Consider the following 22,695-nt stretch of genomic DNA (forward strand, 5'->3'; position numbering starts at 1 on the left):
TGGACCCAAGTACAGTAGAGCAGAATGCATGGGAGGGGAAAGACCTCGAAAATGTCACAGAAACTGGGCTCTGAGGGGGCCAGCAGGGATAGAGTGTCAGAGCCGGACCCAAGAGCCCCCAAGGACCCTGGAAACAGACGCTGGTCCCGGCTTCTCCGTCAGCCTGGACAGCTGGACAAAGGCAGCGGGGATGCGCTTTACCGTGAGGTCGGCTATCCGTTCAGCACAGAGCCCCCATCTCTTGCCTCTTCCCTCTCTTTTCTTCTCTCCACTCATCATTTCTCTCCCCTCTCTCGGAATTAGGAAGGACTCTCCTTCCTCCACAAGCAGTGTCACAACTCGCAATCACGTGATCGCGCGGTTACACAACCCCACACCTAGGGCTCACACACAAGGACTCGGAGAGCACACACTTACATGTCTGATACATCCCAGTCCCTCTCACATACATAGAAGCTGTGGCCAAGTGACATACTCAAAAACACAGCCCTCCTCCTCTCTTCTTTCCTTCCTTCCCTCCCGCCTTCTCCTCTTTCCCTCCTTTCTCCCCTCCTTTTTCCTCCTTTCTTTCTCTCTTCCCTCCTTCCTTAACTTTTCTTCCTTATTTCTCCTTCCTCCCTCCTTCTTTCCAATCTTCCTTCCTTCCCTCCCTCCCAAGTTGCCTTCTTCCCTTCCTCTCAATCCTTCCTTCCTTTTTTCCTTTCCTCCTTCCTTCTTCTCCTCTTTCCCTCCTTCCTCCCTTCCCTCCTTTTTTCCTCCTGTCTTTCTTTGCTCCCTTCTTTTTCTTTCTTCCTCCCTTTCTCAAACACACATCACTCCCACACAGGGGCAGTGAGTGTCCACAGAAGTCACATAGTTACAAAGCCAATGTAACATCCTCCAGAGTCTGATAAAGCTCAGGTACACATGGAAGCAGCAGCTGCACACTCAACCTATCTTCCACAGTCTGTCTGTCTGTCTCTGTCTGGCTGTTTCACATAGAGATACAGACACACAGCAGCGAAATGTGACACGTATACACAGCCACTATAACATTCTCCCGGGTCTGCCTCTACACTCATCACACAGACGCGGTGCCATGATTATACAGCCAAAACAACGGAGCTTTCCCCGCACACACAACAGACAGAGCGGTGCACAGCCAAGGCGCTTCCCATCAGCAGTAGGAGACACAGCGCTGTCATACGGTTATACCCCTCAAAAGTGACAGCCAGCAGGGTCGCATCCCCACTCAACCCCCCCCCCCCCCCCCCCCCCGATCCGCGCCTGCTTCCCTTTGTCTCTTATCTCATTGGCACACATGATTAAACACATCTCCCCAAACGCTCTTCTGGCGAACTGGGAAACTGGAGGGAAGACGCAGTCCGGGGTGTGGTGGGGCGGGGCTGTCTCCCCAAGTCCCGGGGACTAGAGCTCTGCTGAGGTCTCCTGCTTTGCCTCTGCCCCGCGGCTCCGGGCAGGGGCCGTGCCCGTGCCCGCAGAGGGGAGGGAAACGCTTGGCGACGTGGAGTGGCCACGTGGAGCGGACCTGGGGCGGGGATCAGCCGCGGCTACAGCGCGGCAGGCGAGACAAAGCCAAGGGGGCTCTTCGCGAGCCAGCGCAGGAGCTCCCGCAGCAGGTGAGTCTGGAGCTGCTCAGGAGGTCCCGGGCTCGGCGAGGGGGCTGCGCCACCCACAGGGGCGTGGGGAGGTGGGAAGGGTTCCACCGATTATTTGGGAGAAGGTTGGGCACCAAGGAGAGAGAGTGCGGGGGACTGACAGTGACAATGACAGTGGCAGGCAGGGTTTGTGTGTTCCCTTATTCAGTGTTACAGAGGGTTTGAGTTGGGCAAGAAACATACCATATAGCAAATAGTGTGATGCCTCTGAGGAAACGGCCACAGTTAATAAAACAATAGACTGAATTCATTGAAGTAAAAGATTTAGCGCAAGGGAAGTGATAACACCATCATTTTCTGGTCAGACCTGAAGCATTGTTTTCACTCCAGGGGTCCACATTTCAAGACAGACATTGATAAACTTAAGCACATCCAGAGGAGGATGATCCATGATGGGGGAGGATGATAGAGCTAGACACCAAATAATAATAGTATGACGGTGTTGATAGTTATATAGTACTTTCAGGTTTGCAAAATGCTTTACTTAAGATTATCTCATTTGGTTCCCATGACAACTGAGAAGTAGATGCTTTTTTAATTAAATTTTTTTAAATTTTTAACATTTACTTTTATAAGATTCTGATTTCCATTTTTCCTTCCCTTTTCCCTTCCCCCTCTTCTAGACAGCAAGAAATCTGACATAGATCATATGTGTACAATTATATTAAACATATTTTCGCATTAGTCCCATTGTGAAAAAATCAGAGCAAAAGGGGAAAACCATGAGAAAGAAAGAAAAAAGAGAAAAGAAGATGCTTCAATCTGCATTCAGACACCATAGTTCTTTTTCTGGATGTGGATAGCATTTTCTATCATGAGTCTTTTGGAATTGTCTTAGATTATTGTATTGTTGAGAAGAGCCAAATCTATCAGAGTTGATCACCACAGTGTTGCTGTTATTGTATACAAAGTTCTTCTTGTTCTCTACTTACTTCACTCAGCAGTGAAGAGTCTTTCCAGGTTTTTCTGAAACCCACCTGCTCATTAGTTTTTATAGAACAATAAACATTCCATTGCATTCATATGCCACAGTATGTTCAGCCTTTCACCAGTTGGTGGGCATCCTCTTAATTTACAATTCTTTGCCATCACAAAGAGTTGTTATAAACATTTTTGCACATATGGATCCTTTTCCCTTTTTATGATCTCTTTGGGATACAGACCTAGTGGTGGTATTGCTGGATGAGAAGGACAGTGTTTGATTGTCCTTTGGGCATGGTTCCAAATTGTTCTCCAGAATGGTTGGATCAGTTCACAACTCCATCAATAGTGCATTAGGGTTCCAATTTTCCCACATCCTCTCCTAACATTTACCATTTTCCTTTTTTGTCATATTAGCCAATCTCTGATAGGTGTGAGGTAGTACCTCAGAATTGTTTTAATTTGCATTTTTCTAATTTATAGTGTTTTAGAGCATTTTTTCATATTACTATATATGGCTTCAATTTCTTCACCTGAAAAAGTTCCTATTCATATCCTTTGCCCATTTATCAACTGGGGAAAGTAGGTGCTATTATTAATCTCATTTTACAAATGAGGCTGAAAAAGATTTAATAATTTGGCCAAAGTAATAAGGCTACTAAGTATCTAAGGTGGCATAGAGAATAGAGTACCCATCCCGGAATCAGGAGAAGCCGAGTTCAAATCCCACTTCAGACTTATTAAACTGTGTGGGCAACTTGATTGACCCCGTTTGTCTGACTTGTTTGACATGACTGAAAAGACTGAATGCTAACAACAAACAATAATAAGTGTCTAAGGCACAATATGAATTCTATTCTTCCTAACTATAAGTCCAGGTCTGAGATCCACTGAGGTCATATGAGAAGCATTTAAAAGATCTAGAGAACAGCTATGTGAACAGTTATGTGACTAAGGGCTATCACATGTACAGGAATAAAACTCTGTTCTAGAGGACAGGCCTAGGGTCAGGGAGTAGAAATTATGGGAAGGCAGATCTCAATTCAGGAGTGTTCAGGAAGCCAATTCTGAGGTGTTCCACTTGATGAATGCCTATCAGGGATGCTAAAGATAGCTTACTGAGTTTCAAGCCCTTCTCAACAGAGCTATTGCATTAGCCTTCTAATTGGTCTCCTTGCCCTGATTCTCTCTTCCTTTTCCAAGTCATTCTCTACCTAGCTACCATAATGACTTTCCTGTTTTCCATGCCTGGAATACACTTGTTCCTCACCCCTAACTTTAGAAATCCTTTGTTATTATTTAGTCATTTCTTTGTGACCCCATTTGGGATTTTAGATACTGGAGCAATTTGCCATTTCCTTCTCCAGGTCATTTGACAGATGAGGAAATTGAGGCAAACACAGGTAAGTGACTTAACCAGGGTAACACAGCTAGTGTCTGAGGCTGGAACTGAACTCATGTCTTACTAATTTGAGGCCTGGCGCTCTATCCACAGAGCCATATAGTTGCCCTCTAAAATCCATAGTTTCTTTTAAAGCTCTCAATTCAAGCACTAATTTCTAAATAAGGCCTACTTTGTCTCCTACCCCCACCTCAGCTGCTAGTGCCTTCTTTTCTGAAACTATCTTTTGTTTATTTTGCATCTACTTTAAGAGGTATATGTTATATACCTCCCCCACTATAAAATGCAATCTCCTTGAGAGTGATAACTATTTCATTCTATCCTTATATCCTAGTGACCACAATAATACTTGGCATATAATATGCCCTTAATATATATGCTAGTTGAGTGATTTAGAAACCTCTAAGGTTCCTTCCAGCTCAAAGATTCTGAATTCTTGAAATTCTATGTTTATGAAATAAATTCTCATTGAGTACTGACCTTGCAGAGGATTAAAAAAATAGATTAGTCATGGCTCCCTTCAGTTTAAAAGGAATTTAAAACCTGGTAGGGAAGATAAGGTATCTCCATAAATGACTAGAGTACAAGGTAGAATGTAAGAAGTGTCATAAAGGACAGTATTCAAAAATGCATTTTGAACCTGACGTTGAAACATGTAGAAGATTTCAGTGGGCACAGATGAGGAAGAGAAGGGCATTTCAGACAGAGGAAATAGAACAAAATAAAGACCTAAAAGGATTATGAGCCAAATCAAGAGAACAATTTATACAGCACCAGCCCTCTTGTAAAGATAATCAACTCTGAAAGAATTAATAGCTCTGATCAATACAATGACAGACCACAATTCCGAAGGACTCAGATTGAAACATGCTCTCGATCTCCAGAAAGAGAATTGGTGAACTCAGAGTGTAAACTGAAGCATATATATATATTTTTTTTTTCTTTCTTTTCTTTTTCTTGGAACATGACTAACGTGGAAATTTGTTTTGCCTGTCTATAATATAATATTGATGATAGATTTTGTTTTCCTTGCCTTCTCAATCAGTTTGGGGAGAGAGAGAATTTTGAAGTAAAAATGAAATAAGACTAAATTTAACTATTAAAAAAAAGGACAAGAGTAATAGACATCAACAAAGAACTGTATTGCAGGGATGAAGATGGTCATGGGGATTCACATTGACAGCTAGAGGCCTTGATTACTTAATACTCTTCTGAGGGGAGAAAATGAGGAGGACTCCTGTCATTTGGGTAGACACCTTGTGGAAACTTTTGAAAAAACATGGAGAACGAGTAGACATGGAAGAATTGTAATATGCAGTGTTAAAGAGGACTCTCAAAATGATGAGATCAGACCCAGTTGAGTCTTTGAATATTTAAATATTACTTTGCCATTTGGTATATTTCCTATCATCCCCTGATGGGGCGAGGAGAAAAATTGCTTTTAGGAAATATAACTCATCATTAGTAACAATTAGTGCTTATATCAGTCAATAAGCAGAACATCTAAGGATCTATGTATTTCCTCCTCCCCCCCCAACCCCCGCCCCTGGGAAATAAAAAAATAACTCTTAAAAAAGATAAGGTGTATTTGGGGAAAACAAAAGAGAACTGTCATTGTGGATAGAGGACCAATATTTCTTGTCCTTTGAGTTTTTTTTTTTTTTTTCCCTGCATACTCAGGAGTGTAGTTGCCAAGGCTAAAATTCTCATCTCTCAAGATTTCAGGCTTCTGGCTTAATGGAGAAACACAAGAACAAATGAAGACAGCCAGGGACTCATTGTCACTTAGGCAGATAACTTTTCTTGCTGCTATGTCTTGAACTGTATGTAACCATTTCAGCTTTGGTGCCTCCCCCTCAACACCTCAATTTAGTCCAGGAAAGAACTATCAGAGTCCCAAAAAGAGAACTTCCTTCTCATAGCCAACTAAGGGGAGAGATTTCCTCCTAACTTTTTGTCCAATTATTTTTTAACCCAACCTCAACCATCCAGTGAACAAGGAATTAATCTATCAAAAGTGTGAGTATCATATGCCCTTTAGCAAGGGACCAGAGTATAGGCCTAGAACTATGTCTGTCTTTTCCTTACCTATTGTTTTCACTCTGTGACATCACTGAGATCTACCTTCAGATTGAACACTTCCAATGATAGAGAACTCTATAACTTTACCATTCATTCCATTCATTAAGAGGATGTTTATTCAGTTATCAGATTAATATGGGCAATCATTGTTAAATATATGAATACAAGCATATATGTATATTTACATATATGGGGATGAAGAAGGTAAGTGGGTGGTGATGGGAAAAAGCTGGACACCAAATGATTTATATAATACTTTAATGTTTAAAAGATGCTTTACATAAATTATCTTATTTGATTCTTACAATTCTGGGAACTAATTATCCCCATTTTACATATGAGGAAACTGCAGCTGAGAAAGATAAAATAATTTGTCCAAAGTCACACAGTAAGTGTCCAAGGCAGACTTTGAACTTGGGTCTTCTGGATTCTAAGTCCATCATTAGATGCATTTCATAAAAGCAGAACTAAGGTCATGAATAGGTGGAGGCATGTGGTCTTATGGATTCTAAGGAGACTCCCTTCAATAAAAGTATATCCTCCTTACTGTTCCTTTAGAGTTGCAGATATTCCATCTTTATAGATCTATTCCTTTGAGTTAACAAGTGTCCCCTCTTAAAATGTAAATTCTCCTAAGCAGGTATCCCTTTGAGAGCTTATCACACTTTCATCATTAGATTCCTATTAATTGCCAGCTGAAGTTCTAACCCCAAAGAATGGAAGTTTTAATGGGGGTTGGGTTTTGAATCGGGAAGAAGGGAAAAAAAGGGAATTTTAGAGGCAGTATATTATCCCTAGATAGAAATTTGGGTGGGCTATGGAGAATTCTGGATAGTCAGATGGCAGCTTGGGCCCTTGAGGCAGCCAGGGACAGGAAAATCCTTCCATTTGTTACATTATATTTATATTATCATTTCCTCTTAATATGAGGTAAACTCCTCGAGGACAAGGTTTATTTCATTTTTGTCTGTTATCTCCATCACCTAGCACAGTTCTTAACATATATGTAGTATGCACTAGCTGTAATAATAGTGATAATAATAATAGTAGTAGTAATAGTTAATGTACTGTGTGCTAGGCATTGTGTAATTATAAGTGCTCTTAAAATTATCTATACAATTATTTGACCTTTACAACATTGAGAGGTAGGTGCTATTATTATCATCCCGATTTTAAAGATGAAGAAACTGAGGCATAAGGGTTAAGTGACTTGCCTAGAGTAACACAGCTAGTGAATGTCTGAGACAGGCTTTATGCCCTGGCATTCCTGAGTCATAAAAAGTCAGAACTTGTTGGAATTGTAGAGATTATTGGTTCTATCACAGTTCCTTACAGTAGTGGCAGTTTCTGTTCTAGCCTCTCAATTTTTTTCTGTCTCTCAGACAAGCTTATCTCTCTCCCAGTCTCTATCTTTGTTTAAGTCTTTATCTTAACAATATTTAGGTCTTTCTATTTTTTCTCCCTGGATATGTCTGTGCATTTCTTTTTTTTCCTATCCTGCTCTGATTTTAGGTTCTTCTACCCCAGGAGTAAGGTTAAAGCAGAGGATCTTGGGGAGCTTAAGACAAGTAAAGGGGTAGAGGGAAGTAAAAGAGGTAAGTGTCCAGCGATTTGGTAGCAGTGAAAAGAATTTTGCTAAAGATATTGATCTTCAAATCAAAAGATATTTTCATTCCAATTATGCCACTAACTAGCAGTGCAACCTCGAGGTGACTCTCTTCCAAGTTTCTCATCTCAGAGCCTCAGTTTCTTCATCTGCAAAAAGAGGGGGTTGAACTAAGAGATCTTTAAGGTCCCTTCCAGCACTAACTTTCTGTGGTTCCTCCCTTGGTCATCTTGCTCTTTACCAAAAACAATGGTAACTGGTCCTTGAAAGGAAGAATAATAACAATTGGTATTATTATGGCACTTTAATATTACAAAGTGTTTTAAATGGCAATGATCCTGTTAGGCACTATAGGTGTCACTATTCCCCTTTTATAGATGAGGAAACTGAAACTGAGGAAGGCCATTAAAAATCTTGCTCACTAATCAGATGTCTTTATGGTAGGATTTGAACCCAAATGTCTTCTGATTCTAAATTCAGTGATCTTTTCACTATACTACACTAGCACTATAGGTGTACAGGAGGTACAGTACTTCCACTTCCTGACTCTCTGATCTCTGTCTTGGTTCCAGAGAAAATGTTGTCCTTGTTACTGTGGCTGTGGCTGGTACCAATGGATCAGGCTGCTCCCAAAGATGGGGCTGCCAGGTAGGTGGGGAAAAGAGCATATGTGGGGTGAGGGAGGCAAAAGTATGGGGCTGGGAACAGAGAGAACAGGGAAGCATCTGAGAAAGTAGACTTGCCAATCTACAATTGTGGGAGTAGTTTCTACATCCTGAGAGTTCTCTGTACAAGTCTACACCAAAATTGTGTTGGCTAATATTTCCTCTGTAACCTACAAACCTGAACAAAATTTAGTCAGCCCTTGTCCTCATTCCACCTCCACCATTCAGAGAGACAGAGAGATGAAGAGAGACAGAGGACAGAGGAGAGGGAGGAGACAGAAGACAGATAGGAAGATGAGAAATGAGAGAGAGGGAGAGAGGGAAAGAGGAGGGAGAGAGAGAAGGGGGAAAGAGAGAGAGAGACAGATAGAGACTGAGACAGGAGCGAGGGGAAGAGGGAGGAAAGAAGGGAGAGAGAATGTGTGTTCCAGGTAGTTCTAAAAGAGGGGAATACAGACTAAAGTTGGAAGGATACCTAAAGGATATCATTTTACCAATGGGGAAATTGAGGCCCAAACAGGTTAAGTGACTTGCTCCTCAAGATCCCCCAGATGGGAAGCAGCAGAGTTGGGATTCAAACTCCAGGCCTCTGAATGAACCAAGGTTCTCCCCTCAGGACTGGTATGTTCTTTTCCCTGGGTGTCTATTTTTTGGGACCCTGAAGAGGGAATCATTTTTCACTTATTTTCTTAATGCTGAGAAGTATCTTTGGCTTCCTGTGGCTAAGAGATTTGGAAAACATCCTGAGGTGACTGCCCTGGGCCTCATAAGCTGCTGGTCTTCTGCCTCTCTCTCCAGGATAGAGGCTGAAGCAGGACTTGATCTGCCATCAAACCCCTTTGAGTCAGGCCAGGAGCAGTTTGGGTAAGTAAGCTGGGATGGGGAGAGGGAAAGGGATGAGGGAAGAGTCCTGTAGAGCTGGCCTCTGGGAGCTGGGAACCTTCAGCCTCACCTCCAAGTGCTAATCTTCTGTTGTTCCAATAGTTTGTTGCAGAATTACCTGAAGGGACTGGGCCAGGCCTCTGGGGACTTGGAACATTTGAGCCGAGAACAAGGTAAGTTTGGGCCTATAAAGATGGACAAGAAGGCTAAGTGACCTGGAGATCCCAGGGTGGGAGTCATTGTTCCCACGTCCTTCTACAATCTTGTCCTCTTTCACTTCAGCACCTCCCTGACCCCACCTCTCCTCTGCAGTGCTATTATATCTCTTCGCACTCCATGACTTTGACCAGAGTGGACAGCTAGATGGTTTGGAGCTTTTGGCTATGCTCAAAGAAGCTCTGTTCCCTGGAGTCCAAGCTTCATCTTCTACAAGCCAGGTATGGATTCCTATTTGAGGCCTCTGGCTGGAGAAAAGCTTTATTTTTTATGTCCTCTGTCTAGGCCTTTGGGAAGTCACGGTGAATCCCAGAGCGGGAATGCTAGTGATCCTGGGGACATCTCAAACTGTTTTAAGGCCCAGCAGATACAAGTCCTGGCAATGACAACCCGGTTGTATCGCTACAGGTGATCAGAGTGGTAGACAAAGTGCTGGAAACCCAGGACCTGGACAGAGATGGACTGGTGACACCTGCAGAGCTGCTCACCCTTCCTGGAGGTGCTCTGAGGTACAAAGAACCACAGGAGTCCTCTGTTCCACCTCAACACTCAGAAATTGTTGGCAGTCCTGCCATGCTGGCGATAAAGCTATTAGAACAAGGCACTAGGGAGGCCACGATCCAGGAAGAAGTCACAGGCCCTGGAGGGGAAGATGGGAAGAAAGCCACAGATCTTGCACAAGAGGCTAGGAGCCTGGGGGAAGCCACAGGTCCTGGAGAGAATGGCATGAAGGTCACAGACTCTGAGCAAGAGGCCAAGAGCTTGGGGGAGGCCACAGGCCCTGAAGAGGATGGAAAGAAGGTCCCAAACCCTGAGCAGGAGGCCAGGAGCTTGGAGGAGGTCATAGGAAGCCCTGGAGGGGAAGTGGGATACCAAAGTGAAGCAGAAGAGGAAGTCAAGGGTCCTCTAGGGGAAGTTGGAGAAGGGATGGAGATTATTGTGGCCGAATTAGGAACCCTAGAGCTAGGAGAACGTTTGGAACCTGGAGAGGTTCCAGGTGAGTTTGAAAGGCATGCCATTCAGCTGGAGAATGATGAAATGTGAGTGTTAGGATTGGGGCACTGTCCTGGAAGCCTTGGTCCTACATGAAGACATCAGACAGGTGTGTGTGTGTGTGTTGTGTGTGTGTGAGAGTATCAGTCGCTGGTGCTTCCCTAGAGCTCCTGTCTCAGCCCACTGCTGCTCGCCCCTTTCCTGGTTCTAACCATGGTGGCAGTCTTTATTTGGCTCATGGAGAATACAGAAGTCAAGTTAGAGAACAACTAATAGTGACTACTATCCTGAAACTCAACTGTCATCCCAGAAAAAGCAGGTAGCAGCTGGGTCTGGTCACAGAGCTCATGGACGTGCTGAATGATCAAGAACTGAATAGTGTTTGTCTGATGATGCTTGCCCACACGTCTAGTCCAGGTGAATCAATATAGTACATGGGCGAGGGGCTTTAGGGAAAGGATGATTAGGCAAATGGCCCTAAGTAAGCCTGGGATACACACACTTGTGGCCTCTTAAAGTCTGAGAGAGTCTGAGCTAGGCTAGCTCCAGACCAATCTGTGAAATGGAAAATTCTCTATGGTGCCAATAAATACCCTTCAATCCCTCTCCTCATTTAGTTGCACTTATGCTACCTCTAAGTGCCCACCATTCCTTCCTGGACCTATCTTCTCCTTTTCAAACCCCACCTGTCCTGCTTCAGTGCTCCCAGGATTCTGCTCTGCTCTTTTAAATGTATTCCTCCTCCCAAGTAGTCCTTCTAATGATACCCCAAGTGTCTAGAGAATATTGGCTCACTTAAGGTTGCTAAAGCTTTAAAGTCTTGTTTTACAGAGAAATAAATTGCAACTCAGTGAGCCTAAGAGATTTGGCCAAGATCATTCAGTTACTTAGTGGGTGCAAGAGAAAGGGTTTAAATATGAACTCAATGCATACTTACGGGCTGCTTTTAACAGAAGGAAGAGACTCCAGTAATGGGGCTTGAGGCAGGCCAGGTCAGTGAAGAAAATATGTGAGAACAGAGAAGCTTGGACTCCCTAAACTTCAAGCCTGTATGGGGAACCGTCTATACAACTTAATTGTAGAAACAACTGCATCAAAGCTAGTCTGAGATAAACTGACCAAACCAGCCTAGGCTCCTTAGAGTCCTTGAGATCAGGGATGACCTGGACTGGTCTGAAGGTGTTAGGAGTTGATGAGGCCTCTCTCACAATGAAGCTTTTTCCCCATGGAGAAGTAAAGGGCAACTGGACTCTGCCAAGCTCCATTCAGGAAATCATCATCTGAGTTCCAAGGGGCTCTGAGACAACCTGACAGATGTTTATGCATATTTGGGGGGGGGGCAAGCATCTGGATCCTGAAGGGATGAAGGGGCCAAGGTCGAGCTATTTTTCACCATGCAGACACGCCACCTAAGTCAAACAGTGGATAAAGTTCTGAAGCAAGGAAAACCCAAGTTCAATATATCACTTCAAAGGTATGTGGCAGGTGATTTAACCTGTCAGTCTCAGTTTTCTTACTGGTAAGAAAGATAATAGTAGCACCCACCTCCCAAAGTTGTTGTGAAGTTCAAGTACTTTGCAGACTTAAAAGTGCTATGTAAATGTTCCCCACATTTGGGGAACTTGAGATTTTGTGGCAGCCACTCCTACTTGGAGGACAGCTTTCAAGAGGAACAGTGACCTGTCTGCTGATGAGCCTCCAAAGGCATCCAAGCCAGACATTGGACAGCACAGTCCCTCAACCTCTCTCCTTGAAATTTGTTCATGTTGGCAAGAATAGCAGGAACTTGTGCTCCCTCAATTCTGCCTTTGGAGATCCCTGGCCCCTTCTAGGTCACAAGGAGATATTCCTCTTAGTGAAGGAAAATGTTAGATAAATGCAAATCGTTTTGTTTTTTTTTTTCCAACTAGAGTTTCAGATGTCAGGCAAAAAAGAATGTGCCCTAGCATCTTTCATGAGTCCATAAAATAGATCATACGCCAAGGGGTTTCTCCTGTAGGTAGGCTCTGACCTGGGGGAAGGGGAAGGTAGTCTTGCCAGGATGAATCTGAGTACATCACATACAATGCTTGCAATGTCTCTAGAGCCTCCAGTGTTAGCCAAATTTAATTCCTGCAGTACACTGAAAGTAAGATACTGGCTTGATAAAATGTTTATTTGGTTTTAAAGAGGGGGACAGTTGAGAACCGAGATGTGGTGGGGCTAAAGAGCTCCAGCCTTGGTTGTATCTGCTCTGTTAAATGGATGGCCATGACACCAGAGCAAAAAGAGATACCCAGCAATGCCCTGGCTCCCTTAATCCCCTAGAGCCGGCTGAGGCTGTGCCCTCTGATGTCTGATGCCTTCACACAATTCCATCGTAGCCTTGTATCCCACACTTCTTGCCTGCTATTTGGCAACCAAAAGTCAATGCTTCTTGCATGCTTTTCCCTGGAGGAAGGACAAGCAGCTCAGTGGCTCTGTGAGCATCCACCAGAAAAATCCTCGGCTTCACCAGTATAGCCCTTCCCTCCATCCTCCCAAGTCTCTGCCAGCACTCACCCTGGGAAAGGCTGAAGATGACAGAGGCATTGAAAGTGTCTCCGGCCCCCAGAGTGTCCACTACTCGGGGTGGTGGGAAGGCATCAGAGTGCAGGAGCCGTCCATCGGGGCCCAAGGCATCTGCTCCCTCCTCTGCCCATGCACACACTAGCACAGCTCTGTAAAATACTCCATTCAGCACAGGAGAAACTCAAGAGAACTCAAAATACAGAAAGCCCCAAGGTACATATAAGGCAGGTATTTCCAAGCACACGTACCCCAAACCCCTTGTGCCTCGTGACCCTGGATTATTCCAAAGGAATCACCAAGGAGGCCCACCCTGCTCCAGGCTGTTCCCAGCTCACCCTTTCCCCACACGGCTGTATAATCCCTTTAGAGTTTCAGCTGCTGACTGAAACCCCATGTGTTTGGCCACGTCCTTGCTGACAAAAACCTAGTAAAAAAGGAGACAGAGGAGAACTGATTAACCCAACACTAACCCCTAACCCTGTCCCTGTCTATTTAACTATAGCACTTCGGGACTGTCCCCAGCTCACCCTTTCCCCATGTATGTACAATCTTATACAATCCTGTGTAATGAGAGGTTAACAGGTTAAAGTAGAAGGGTCATTGGACTGGGAATCAAAAGTTCTGGGCTCAAGTTCTAACTCTGAAATTTTTTAAAACCTCAGTTTCCTTATCTGTAAAATGGAGATAGCAATACTATTTTCATAGGATTGTGGTGACTATCAGATGATACACTTAAGAAAGCAATTCCTGAACCAAGAAAAGCATTTTGCAAACATTAAGTCTTATTATTAGGTGGACTTCTTGACCTATCTAGTCATGGGCACTAGTTAAAGGACACTGTGGCCTTTCTCTAGGTACATGCTTCAGAATAATTTAATTCAACACATATTTACTCAGTTTACTAAGTGCCAAGCATTGGAGATACAAAGATTAAAAAAAGTGAAATGATTCCAGCTTTTTAAGAAAAGCTTTTATTTTACTGGCAAATGGAAGTAGCTCCTCTGACAGCAGTACTCAGGCTGATTCCTAATCAAAAGTTGGTCCTAGAACTTCTGGACGAGGATTCTGAGACATTCTGGATCTCCGATTTATTAGAGGAGAAAAAGATGAATTCAGTTCATTTTAGATGTTAGGATGTTTGCAGAACACATTAGGGCCCCCAGATTAATTAACAATTTAAACAGCTCCTGGATCTGGAGCAGAAATTGATGGCTAGAAATTGTTCCTAAAACTACCAGTCTGGCCTGTGATGCTAGCTGCCATTTCTCTCTCCACCCTACCCTCCAATTCTGCAAGCTGCCTTGATCTCCAAAGAACAAAGTCACCAGGATTGGAACTTTGGGAATCCTGGTTTGCACTTTGTGGGCAGAGATACTGGGTACTCCCCAGGGGCAGCCATATATGCAGCATAATATGCTAACATGAAGTTTTTAACAAAAGGTCAACTTCGGGATCAGGGTCTGGGATTTATTTGACGAATTGAAGAAATTCTGCTCTTCCTCCTTTAATTCTCCCTTTCCCACACATTGCAGGATTATAGGTTGAGAGTTGTAGAGAACCTTAGAGGCTCTTTAGTCCAATTTTCTTCTGTAGATAAGGAACTGAGGCTTGAGGGATTTAAGTGATTTGCCCTAGGTTACTTACCCAACTTACAGAGTGGGATCTAGGTCTTTCCGTCTCCAAATCCAGCACCCTGTCCATTATTTCTAGCTCTCAGGGCCCATCTGCAGGACCCAGGTCAGGGGTGGAATTCAGCAGCCAGCAACAGGGGTTGGTGTTCTCCCAGGCCATGGTAGAAACTAGTGATTGTGGGCTCCTAAAGCACTTACCACATCCCCATAGGCAAAGAGTTGATATAACTCTTCTCTGGGTTTCTCCACCTCCACAGATGTCCTGATCTGCTGTTCTCGGGGAAGCCTCTTGTTGTGCTGCTCTATCCGCTGCAGCATCTTGACTTGCTCAGATGCATTCCTGCCCTGGGCAGGGGTAAGAAGCAGGGAGAGGGGATCAGACCACCCTCCCTGGAGATCAGGGGAACATAGCTTGTAGCTCCAACTTCAGCTCTCAGGGACACCAACCACTAGCTTGTCCCAACCCAGTCACAAATTGTCTAATGGGAGTCCTTGGGGGGAAGAGGGGGAGAGAGATAAAGGTAGGAGTACTGGGTAATAGTCCTAGAACTTCAATCTGATCAAAAGATGACTGTTACCAGTTCTCAAAAGGCTGCCAAGTATGTCAGGATGAGCTCCAAAAGGCCTCAACCTAGGAAGTTAGGCTTCATGGATATAACTAAGACTAGCTCTGAGCTCTCTGCTTCTACCAACATAAAATATAGGTTCTAGTCTAGAATAAAAAATCTTCCCCTGGAAAATCTTACCTGACTGTCCAAATTCAAGTTTCATTAATTTAAGATTCAACACATGACATTTTTAGGGGGTCTATTTCCTAGGAAATTCATTCTTGGTTTTAGGGGCTCCAAGCTTCAAGACTATTTAGCCCTCACCACTGGCAATGACACATAGACAATTAATGGCCACAGTCCCTATATCTGTGTTCTTGGGAAAGAATGGAAAAAAGGAAAATGTTAGCCTGAGTCCCTAGAGACTTTTAAGTAGGGCTTACCTCGATGTGGATCCACTTGTACCGGTTTAAGTCAACTTTTTCAAAGTCCTTGGCTGATACATCTGGCAAGTTTCTGAATAGTAAGTAAGGAATGGAGGGAAGGGAGAAATGAGATGTAGAATAAGCAGAAAAAACTAAGAAGCTTGAACCTACTACCCTAATTCTTAGCTTAGTGCTAGCAGCATGGCAAAAAAAAAAAAAAAAAAAAAAAAAAAAAAAAAAGTAAAATAACAGCACATTTACTGAAAGATCAGACTCTCAACAATGAGGTATTGGAAAGAATCTGCTATTTTGAACTTTCCTGCCAAGATGGGGTAATCTTTACATGTGTTTTGACATTTACCCTAAAAAGGCATTAAATTCAGAATGCAGGGTTCAATTGTAAACCAGGCATTTTAGGCAGTCCCCACAAATCATGTCTAGCTCTCAGAGGGACCTGTTAGGGACTGAAGAATCCCTGAAATAGCCATTTGTTTATGGGTTACCTATGCAGGAGTTAGAGGTTTAAGGTTATTTTCAGGTTAGGGAGTGAAGTGAGAATAGCTGGAGGATCTTGGGCTCTAGACATTAGCTACTAATACAATCCCACCTATAGTCAAATCACTCTCCTAGAAGGTAGAGTTTGAGAGAAAAGAGACTTTATTGGTAAGGCAGCTATTGTCCACTCTGTAGCACAGCTCTCACTCTCTAATCCTAGGCATCTTGAGGCAATTACTGGAAGCTAGTACTAGGCCCTAGGAAGGGAGGATGCCTCTGGCTGGGAACCCTTTGTTCCAAGCACAATGATAGAGCATAATCTCTTCTAAGAGAGCTCTCTGTGGATATCCCAGTCTCAGCGGGGTGTCAGGATACAGGTAACATAGTTCTGAGACTAGTCCTGGCTACTAAGAATGAGGGAAATGGGCTGATCTCCCCAAAAGTGAATGGGTACATTGTTCTTCATTATATAACATCCTGCCCTCCCCAAACCCCAAATCTTTAAAATAATCTTTCTTTACCCAAATGCAGGAGCTGATTAGCTAATTATGGAGGAATCAGAATACAAATTAAGTGCCCATCCATTCATGGTACCACGAAAAGGCCAAACCACCAGGTTTACCAACATCCCCCTCGGCTCCCCTCCAATCCCCCCAACTTTGCCCTAATTAGAAATGATTCAAAATCACTTTCTGGCAATTTTAAGCAAGAAGAAAGCCAGGGAAGTGGACAGCAGAAATGTCCACATTGGCCTGTGATTGGTGGGTTGTGCCAAGGACTAGCCTTACGTGTCATAGAGGACAATGGTACGGGAACCATTGGAGTTGTTGACGATGCAGCAGGAGCAAGGTGTTTCGCCCTTGTTCTGCCATACCACTTGCGACACGTCCACGCCCCGATACTTAAAGTCAGTCACCAGGAAGCTTGGGGTGGAGCATAAGGTCATGGGATGTAGGGGGAGACACAGGTTAGAGCCTTTGAATGGCATGGCCCTCCCTTGGGGACTGGAAGCATGTCCTGGAACACCTGGGGCACTGTCTGGCTAAAGAGTCCTATCCTGATCCTGGGCACATCTTTGTTGATGGGAACAGATGTACACACCTGTTAGCGTGCAGGATGGTACGGCTGCCAGTGGCTGCACTGATGATGACAGTGGAGATGGGAACGGAGCCCACACGCTGGGGGACTGTGTAGCGCAGATCCACAGAATATCGGCGAAGGTCATCCAAGACAAAGCTGCCAGGTGTGGGGGGAGTACCACACTGGAAAGCTGTTTGACAAGAGGCCTGGGGGCAGGAGGGGAGCTGACAGGAACACCTGGGGCCCTGGAGAGCAGGTAGATAGGAGAGCAAGCAGAGCAGGCAAAGGCATGGGGAAGGAAACCTAACCCCTCACCCTGGAATCACCCAGGTCACCTAAGAGGCAGGAAAGAGCCACTGTGGAAGCAGCAAATTAATGTATGAAGAGGGAAGGTGGGCAGGGCATGGGGAGGGTAGTTAGGATAGAATTCTTCAGAGGACCACACTTAGATAAAACAAAATCTGAACTCTTCCTTTAGTTCCTATGGTCTAGAGAATTCTAAGACCAAAGAAAACTAGAGCTGAAAGGGATATTATCTCATCCAAACTTCCTCATGTTACAAAAGAAGAAACCAAGATCAAGGCATTTAAAAATAATAGGTGACATTTACATAGTACTGTGTGCCAAGCACTGGGCTAAGCACTTTACAAATATTATATTTGATCCTCACAACCTGACAGTTAAATGCTATGTTTATCTTCATTTTACAGAAGAGGAACTTGAGGCAAAGAGAAGCACAGAATCATCCAGGTAGTGGATGAGACCATATCTGAACTCAAGCCTTCCTGATTCCAGGCCCAGCACTCTATTCACTGAGCCACCCAGCTGCCTCTTATCCTTCCGAATACAGTCCTGCTCTTTGCCAAAATCTCAACAGAATTAATGATTAATGATCAAAGTGATACTTTGTTCCCCAGCTCGAATCCACATGAACAACCTGATGATATTCTGGCAGGACATTGCCATTCCATTTTGGGATACACAAGCTCAACTGGAAGATCCCTCACTCACAGTGGTTGATATTTTTGCGTTACATAATTATTTCTAGGGTCTTATTCATTCAAAAATCCTGCTTATGGCTCTGCCCTATAAAGTTCGTTTCAAGCCGTGTAATTGTAAAATCCTATTCATTTCCATTTCCTTCCAGGAGTCATCAGCTCTTTAAAGGGCTGCTGTTTCTTCCTTCTCTCCTACAGTACGTGGTGATATCCACCCCCACTACATACACACTTTAAGCAGCCATCTACTAGACTTAGCTGTATTACTGAAATCAGTATCACTTGCTTTAAAGTGGTCCCAAGAGGTCCAGACTAGGCCTCCTAGTCTGAGGGCCTAAAACAGGGCCCTTCTCCAGCTTCCAAGGAGCTTTGGATCTTTTCTGTTCATGATTTTTTTAGGACTTCTCAGAAGTTCCAACAGCCAGTATGAGCTTGACCCCAAATCTAAAGGTTTGGTAAGAAATTAGCTTTGGAATATGGCAAGAGGAAACCTGACACCCTGTATTCACTTCTCTATTAATCACTGATTATTAAGATTTCTCAGGCCATCTTATTCAAGTTGAATTATATCCAAAGCACAGGGATCCCTTCTGAGATGAACACTTCACTCACACAAGGGGTACAAAGGGCTGGTGCACCACGGCTCAGTAACCTGGCAGATTGCCCTACTGCCCACATTGGGCAAAGTTTGGGCCTCACCTTTCTGATAAACACTCACTAAATGTATTGAGCCTCAGGTCAAAGGGCTCTTGGGTACTTGTAATGCCTGACAAAGGGACAGTACAGACCACATGCTACAATAATGGTCAACTGATAGTGGGGAGATGTAGAAGTTACAGCTTTACTATGTACTTTGTGGATAACCTTGGACAGGTCCCTTTCAATGGGTCAGGATACTTAGCAGCGGGGTATTCTAAACATGTTTAGCAGAGAGGAAATGCTCTTATTTTTCCCGCCTCAGCCTCTTGGGAGATGTTTATACCCAAATAGCATAAAGAGAGGAAAGGGAGAGTGCATTCTAATCCAAGAAGTAACTAACCTAAGATTACCATATTAATTCAAGAGTTATATATTCATTCACTGCAACAATTTAAGAAACTATTTTATATCAAATGTATCACTAATACAGAGACAAAAATCTTAAGTCCTTCCCTTCAGGAAGCTTATGTTCTATTAAAGAGATTTTTTTAAATGGTAGAAACCATGTTGATTGATCTGAAAAGAAGCAGAGAAACAAAACAGGAGAAAAAAAGACCACCAATAGGGAATAGCTAAGGAAACAAGCAAGGGCAAAGAGCTAGATATCTCTGGAAATAAAGCCTTAATAAGCAGAAGACTCGAATTAAATATTCCAGGAGCTAAAAATCTTATACAACTGTCTGCAGAGATACTTTTTTCTTGCATCTTCCTACCCCTCTTAAAGCTACAGATGAATCTTCGAGATTGTTTAATTCAATTTCATCTAAAGAGGAGACATTTGCCAGAAATGGCAAATGAAATCCTTGAGAGAGCAAAATTTATAGTCAATCTTTGAGGACCATTATTTTCCCCCTCCTATAAGGAAACCTTCAGTAATATATCTCCCTCCATCATTATTATAGAGGCTAACTTTCCTAATAGATCAGATTTTCTCCATACTCACTCAGCAACATGCCCAGGTGCCAAGGAGCCCATGAAAGCACAAGGAGCTCCTAAAAGGGAAAGGATGGTACAGGAGTTGGAGGCATTGCCACCACGCTGCCATCTTTGGGTCAGGCACCTAAAAGGAAAACAAGGGCCACTATTTTTAAAATCTAGAACATTAATCTCCCACATTCCATCCTTACTCCCTGAGGGCAGAGTTCCATTTTTGTGTCTCTAGCTCCAGCACTCAGCATAGCCTGCAACCTAGTAGGTATTTAATAAATGCATGTTGAATGAATGAATGCTTTATTAGACAAAAGGGGTGAAGCTAACCACTGAAGAGGGCTTAGGTCTCTGCTCTCACAGTACCTCTTAACTGGGCTCAATACAGTCTTCCATGGATTCCAGGGTCAGTTTGCTCCAGTATGTGAATTAGCTGCAGGTTTCCTCCTGACATCAAGTGCAACCATCAGATACCCAATCTGGCTAAGTCCCTAGTGTCTGTCTGGCTTTCACTTTCCCTTCTTTTCTCTACATATGATGAGCCACATCTTGCCATGAATAAAAGTTGAACTGGATTGTAACATTTGTTTGGTAACTGCATCAACCCCAGTGGATTGAAAGAGTCAAAATTATTTCAAAAAAGGTAACAGTGTTGAATTTGCAATAATTTTTTCCTTGGAAGAATATAAATTTATAATATAAACCAAGGTTCGAACTATTTAAAATGAGAAACTCAAGCCAAAGAACAGCAAATTTTTTTAGTTTGTAGATGAAAAAGTTGAAAGGTAATCTACCTGTGAAGCAAGAATTCCACAAAATGTTATCAGATGGAAGTTACTTTCTGTTTTCACAGAAGACTGAATAGGAGAACACTAATTCAAATTGGACTAGAAGGGATTTAGATTAGTAAGAATATTGCCTATACTCGTTAAAGACCGCCTTTTATTTTCAAAACTTTTTATATTTTCTCATTAATATAACAACTCTAAAAATTAGGTATAACAATGATATCTATTTTACAGATAAAAAAAACTGAGAGATTATAGTTGGCTAGTAGCCCTGGAGCCCAAGAGTTCTGATGCCCAAGTTTAGAATTCATTATCCTCTGAAAACATGAGACTTGTTAAGCAAGGAATGTTAAGGAAGCTTCTGGAATCTTATTCTGAGATCCCTCTCCACAGGGCTAAATACATCTAGGCAAGTGAGAATAGGCTAATCATGGAATCACCAGTTTAGAACTGAAAAAAATTTTAGTTATCTAGTTCAATCTTCTCAATTTACAGATGAGCAAACAGAGGCCCAGAAAAGTTAAATGACTTCTCCAAGGGCACAAAGGGAGTAAACTAGAATTCAGACCTGGGTTTGACGCTAAAATCCAGCATACTTTCCATTGTCCCATGCTTCTCTGGAGAGCCCTTCTGGGATTCTATGCTGACAGTGACAGTAACACTGGCCTAGTTCTGCCAGCGGCCTACTTGATAAATTCCTCAGGGATGGGTCTGCCTTTTCTAATGGGATCAAATGGTCACTCAAGCAGGAAGCATCTTAGGCCTCAAGTGGCTGACTGGACACGGTCTCCCTACTTTGTGCCAGTTTCTCTGCGCTTCACTCTCAAAGGTAACAATGAATGTGTGACCTCAAATACACTTCATGAGGCGTACTTAGAACTGGAAGGGATGATCTTCCAGGTCATTTAGCCTACAATCCCCATTTTACAGATGAGAAGACCGAGGACAGTGTCCTCAACCTTCCGTCCCCGATGTAGCAATCCAAACTGTCTAGGGACTCCGGTGCAGGTTGAAGAGGGAACCCCCAAACTTGAAAATCCTTAGAGGAGAAAACCTCCTTGACTCTGCCTCAGCGCCGGACTCCACCCCAAGCACAAACAGCTTCATCTCTGCTATGTGGGTGGGATCCAAAACCCCGCTGAATCCAAATCAAACTCTGACCCAGCGGGGAGCCACCCTGGGACTTGGAGCCGGAGCTCCTGTTATAAAAGGGCCAAGCGCTCTCTTTGTGGAGGTCCCAAACGTGCCGGCCTCTGCCCACCGGAATGCGGCCCCCAGGGCCCTCTTCTCCCGACTTGAGCCTTGCTCCCGGTCCGCGCTCCGAACCCCTTTTGTCCGTGGGGGTTTCCGATCCGCGGTCCCCTTTCGGAGAAGCGCTGGCGCCGCCGGCGGGCCGTGGTCGGCTCCCTGCCTCCGTCCGGGCACCCCGGATCTGAGCCTCATCAAGGCCACTCTCGCTGGCAGCCTGATGGCCCCGGCCGCGGCGGGATTCCCCCGCGGCAGCTCCGGGGATAGTCATGAATGCGGGGGAGGGCGCGGCTCAGAGCGCGGGCGCGCGCGGCTCCAGGGCCCCTCTCGCACCCCGCGGCTCCGGGGCCCCTCTCGCACCCCGCGGCTCCGGGGCCCCTCTCGCACCCCGCGGCTCCGGGGCCCCTCTCGCACCCCGCGGCTCCGGGGCCCCTCTCGCACCCCGCGGCTCCAGGGCCCCTCTCGCACCCCGCGGCTCCCCTCCTCCTCACGCGCCCCGCTGAGAGTCGGGGCGGGAGGCCGCGCGTGGCGCGGGCCGGACGCGGGCCCCCTACCTGCTGTCGGCGTCCTCCTCGGGGTACTTCTCCACCACGTTGATTATGTCCAGCACCACCAGCCCCACGCACAGGATCTGCTTTTCTGCCATGAGCTCGGCTACCTTCTGGCCCGCGGCAGCACGCGCAGCCTCTTCTCCCGGGGTTTTCTCAGCTCCGCCCCCCGAGGAGCTCCGCCCCCAACCCCTCCCCCTTCCTCCTCGGGTCTCTCGGAAGCCGGGGCTTTGGCTGGGCTCTCCCGCCGCGGCGGGGAAAAGCTGAGGCGAGAGCCCTCGGGCCGAGTGTGAAGTCTGCAGACCGCTACAGCGCCTAAGTCCCGACGGCTAA

The 22,695-nt window shown here is 44.6% G+C and overlaps 2 protein-coding genes across 7 annotated transcripts; one reads left to right on the forward strand and one right to left on the reverse strand.

Annotated features, from left to right (window-relative positions):
* Window positions 1-10: 10 nt before the first annotated feature.
* On the forward strand, window positions 11-12,684 carry CGREF1 (cell growth regulator with EF-hand domain 1). Of its 3 annotated transcripts, none has more exons than XM_031951386.1 (6): window positions 11-207; window positions 8,242-8,317; window positions 9,038-9,198; window positions 9,319-9,389; window positions 9,529-9,653; window positions 9,841-12,684. In XM_031951386.1, exons 1-6 carry the CDS (start codon window positions 29-31, stop codon window positions 10,474-10,476), a joined length of 1,248 nt encoding a protein of 415 aa, XP_031807246.1. In that variant the 5' UTR covers window positions 11-28; the 3' UTR covers window positions 10,477-12,684. The 3 variants fall into 3 exon arrangements, with proteins under 3 accessions (XP_031807246.1, XP_031807249.1, XP_031807247.1); XM_031951389.1 differs by having other exon boundaries at window positions 23-207; window positions 9,133-9,198; XM_031951387.1 differs by lacking the exon at window positions 11-207 and adding an exon at window positions 7,414-7,658 and having other exon boundaries at window positions 9,133-9,198.
* Window positions 12,563-22,690, reverse strand: KHK (ketohexokinase). 4 transcript variants are annotated; one of them, XM_031951390.1, is made up of 9 exons: window positions 22,369-22,690; window positions 19,795-19,911; window positions 17,176-17,310; window positions 16,863-16,997; window positions 15,598-15,670; window positions 14,805-14,951; window positions 13,311-13,399; window positions 12,967-13,124; window positions 12,563-12,855 (listed from the first exon to the last, which is right to left on the reverse strand). In XM_031951390.1, the coding sequence occupies exons 1-9, from the start codon at window positions 22,458-22,460 to the stop codon at window positions 12,770-12,772; spliced, it is 1,032 nt and encodes a 343-aa protein (XP_031807250.1). In that variant the 5' UTR covers window positions 22,461-22,690; the 3' UTR covers window positions 12,563-12,769. The 4 variants fall into 4 exon arrangements, with proteins under 4 accessions (XP_031807250.1, XP_031807252.1, XP_031807251.1 ...); XM_031951392.1 differs by lacking the exon at window positions 16,863-16,997 and having other exon boundaries at window positions 22,369-22,685; XM_031951391.1 differs by lacking the exon at window positions 17,176-17,310 and having other exon boundaries at window positions 22,369-22,683.
* Window positions 22,691-22,695: the final 5 nt, after the last annotated feature.

Source organism: Sarcophilus harrisii, chromosome 2 (assembly GCF_902635505.1).
Source record: "Sarcophilus harrisii chromosome 2, mSarHar1.11, whole genome shotgun sequence".
NCBI lineage: Eukaryota > Metazoa > Chordata > Mammalia > Dasyuromorphia > Dasyuridae > Sarcophilus > Sarcophilus harrisii.

Bases quoted from the DNA above. Each gene is read 5' to 3' on its own strand.
- CGREF1 (XM_031951386.1), top strand. From the start codon at position 29: ATGGGAGGGGAAAGACCTCGAAAATGTCACAGAAACTGGGCTCTGAGG. The intron at 208-8,241 runs GTCGGCTATCCG...TCTTGGTTCCAG, and splicing joins GGGATGCGCTTTACCGTGAG to AGAAAATGTTGTCCTTGTTA. The intron at 9,199-9,318 runs GTAAGTAAGCTG...TTGTTCCAATAG, and splicing joins TCAGGCCAGGAGCAGTTTGG to TTTGTTGCAGAATTACCTGA.
- KHK (XM_031951390.1), bottom strand. From the start codon at position 22,460: ATGGCAGAAAAGCAGATCCTGTGCGTGGGGCTGGTGGTGCTGGACATA. The intron at 16,998-17,175 runs GTGTGTACATCT...CTCCACCCCAAG, and splicing joins ACCATCCTGCACGCTAACAG to CTTCCTGGTGACTGACTTTA. The intron at 13,125-13,310 runs GTGAGCTGGGAA...AGTATTTTACAG, and splicing joins TACAGCCGTGTGGGGAAAGG to AGCTGTGCTAGTGTGTGCAT.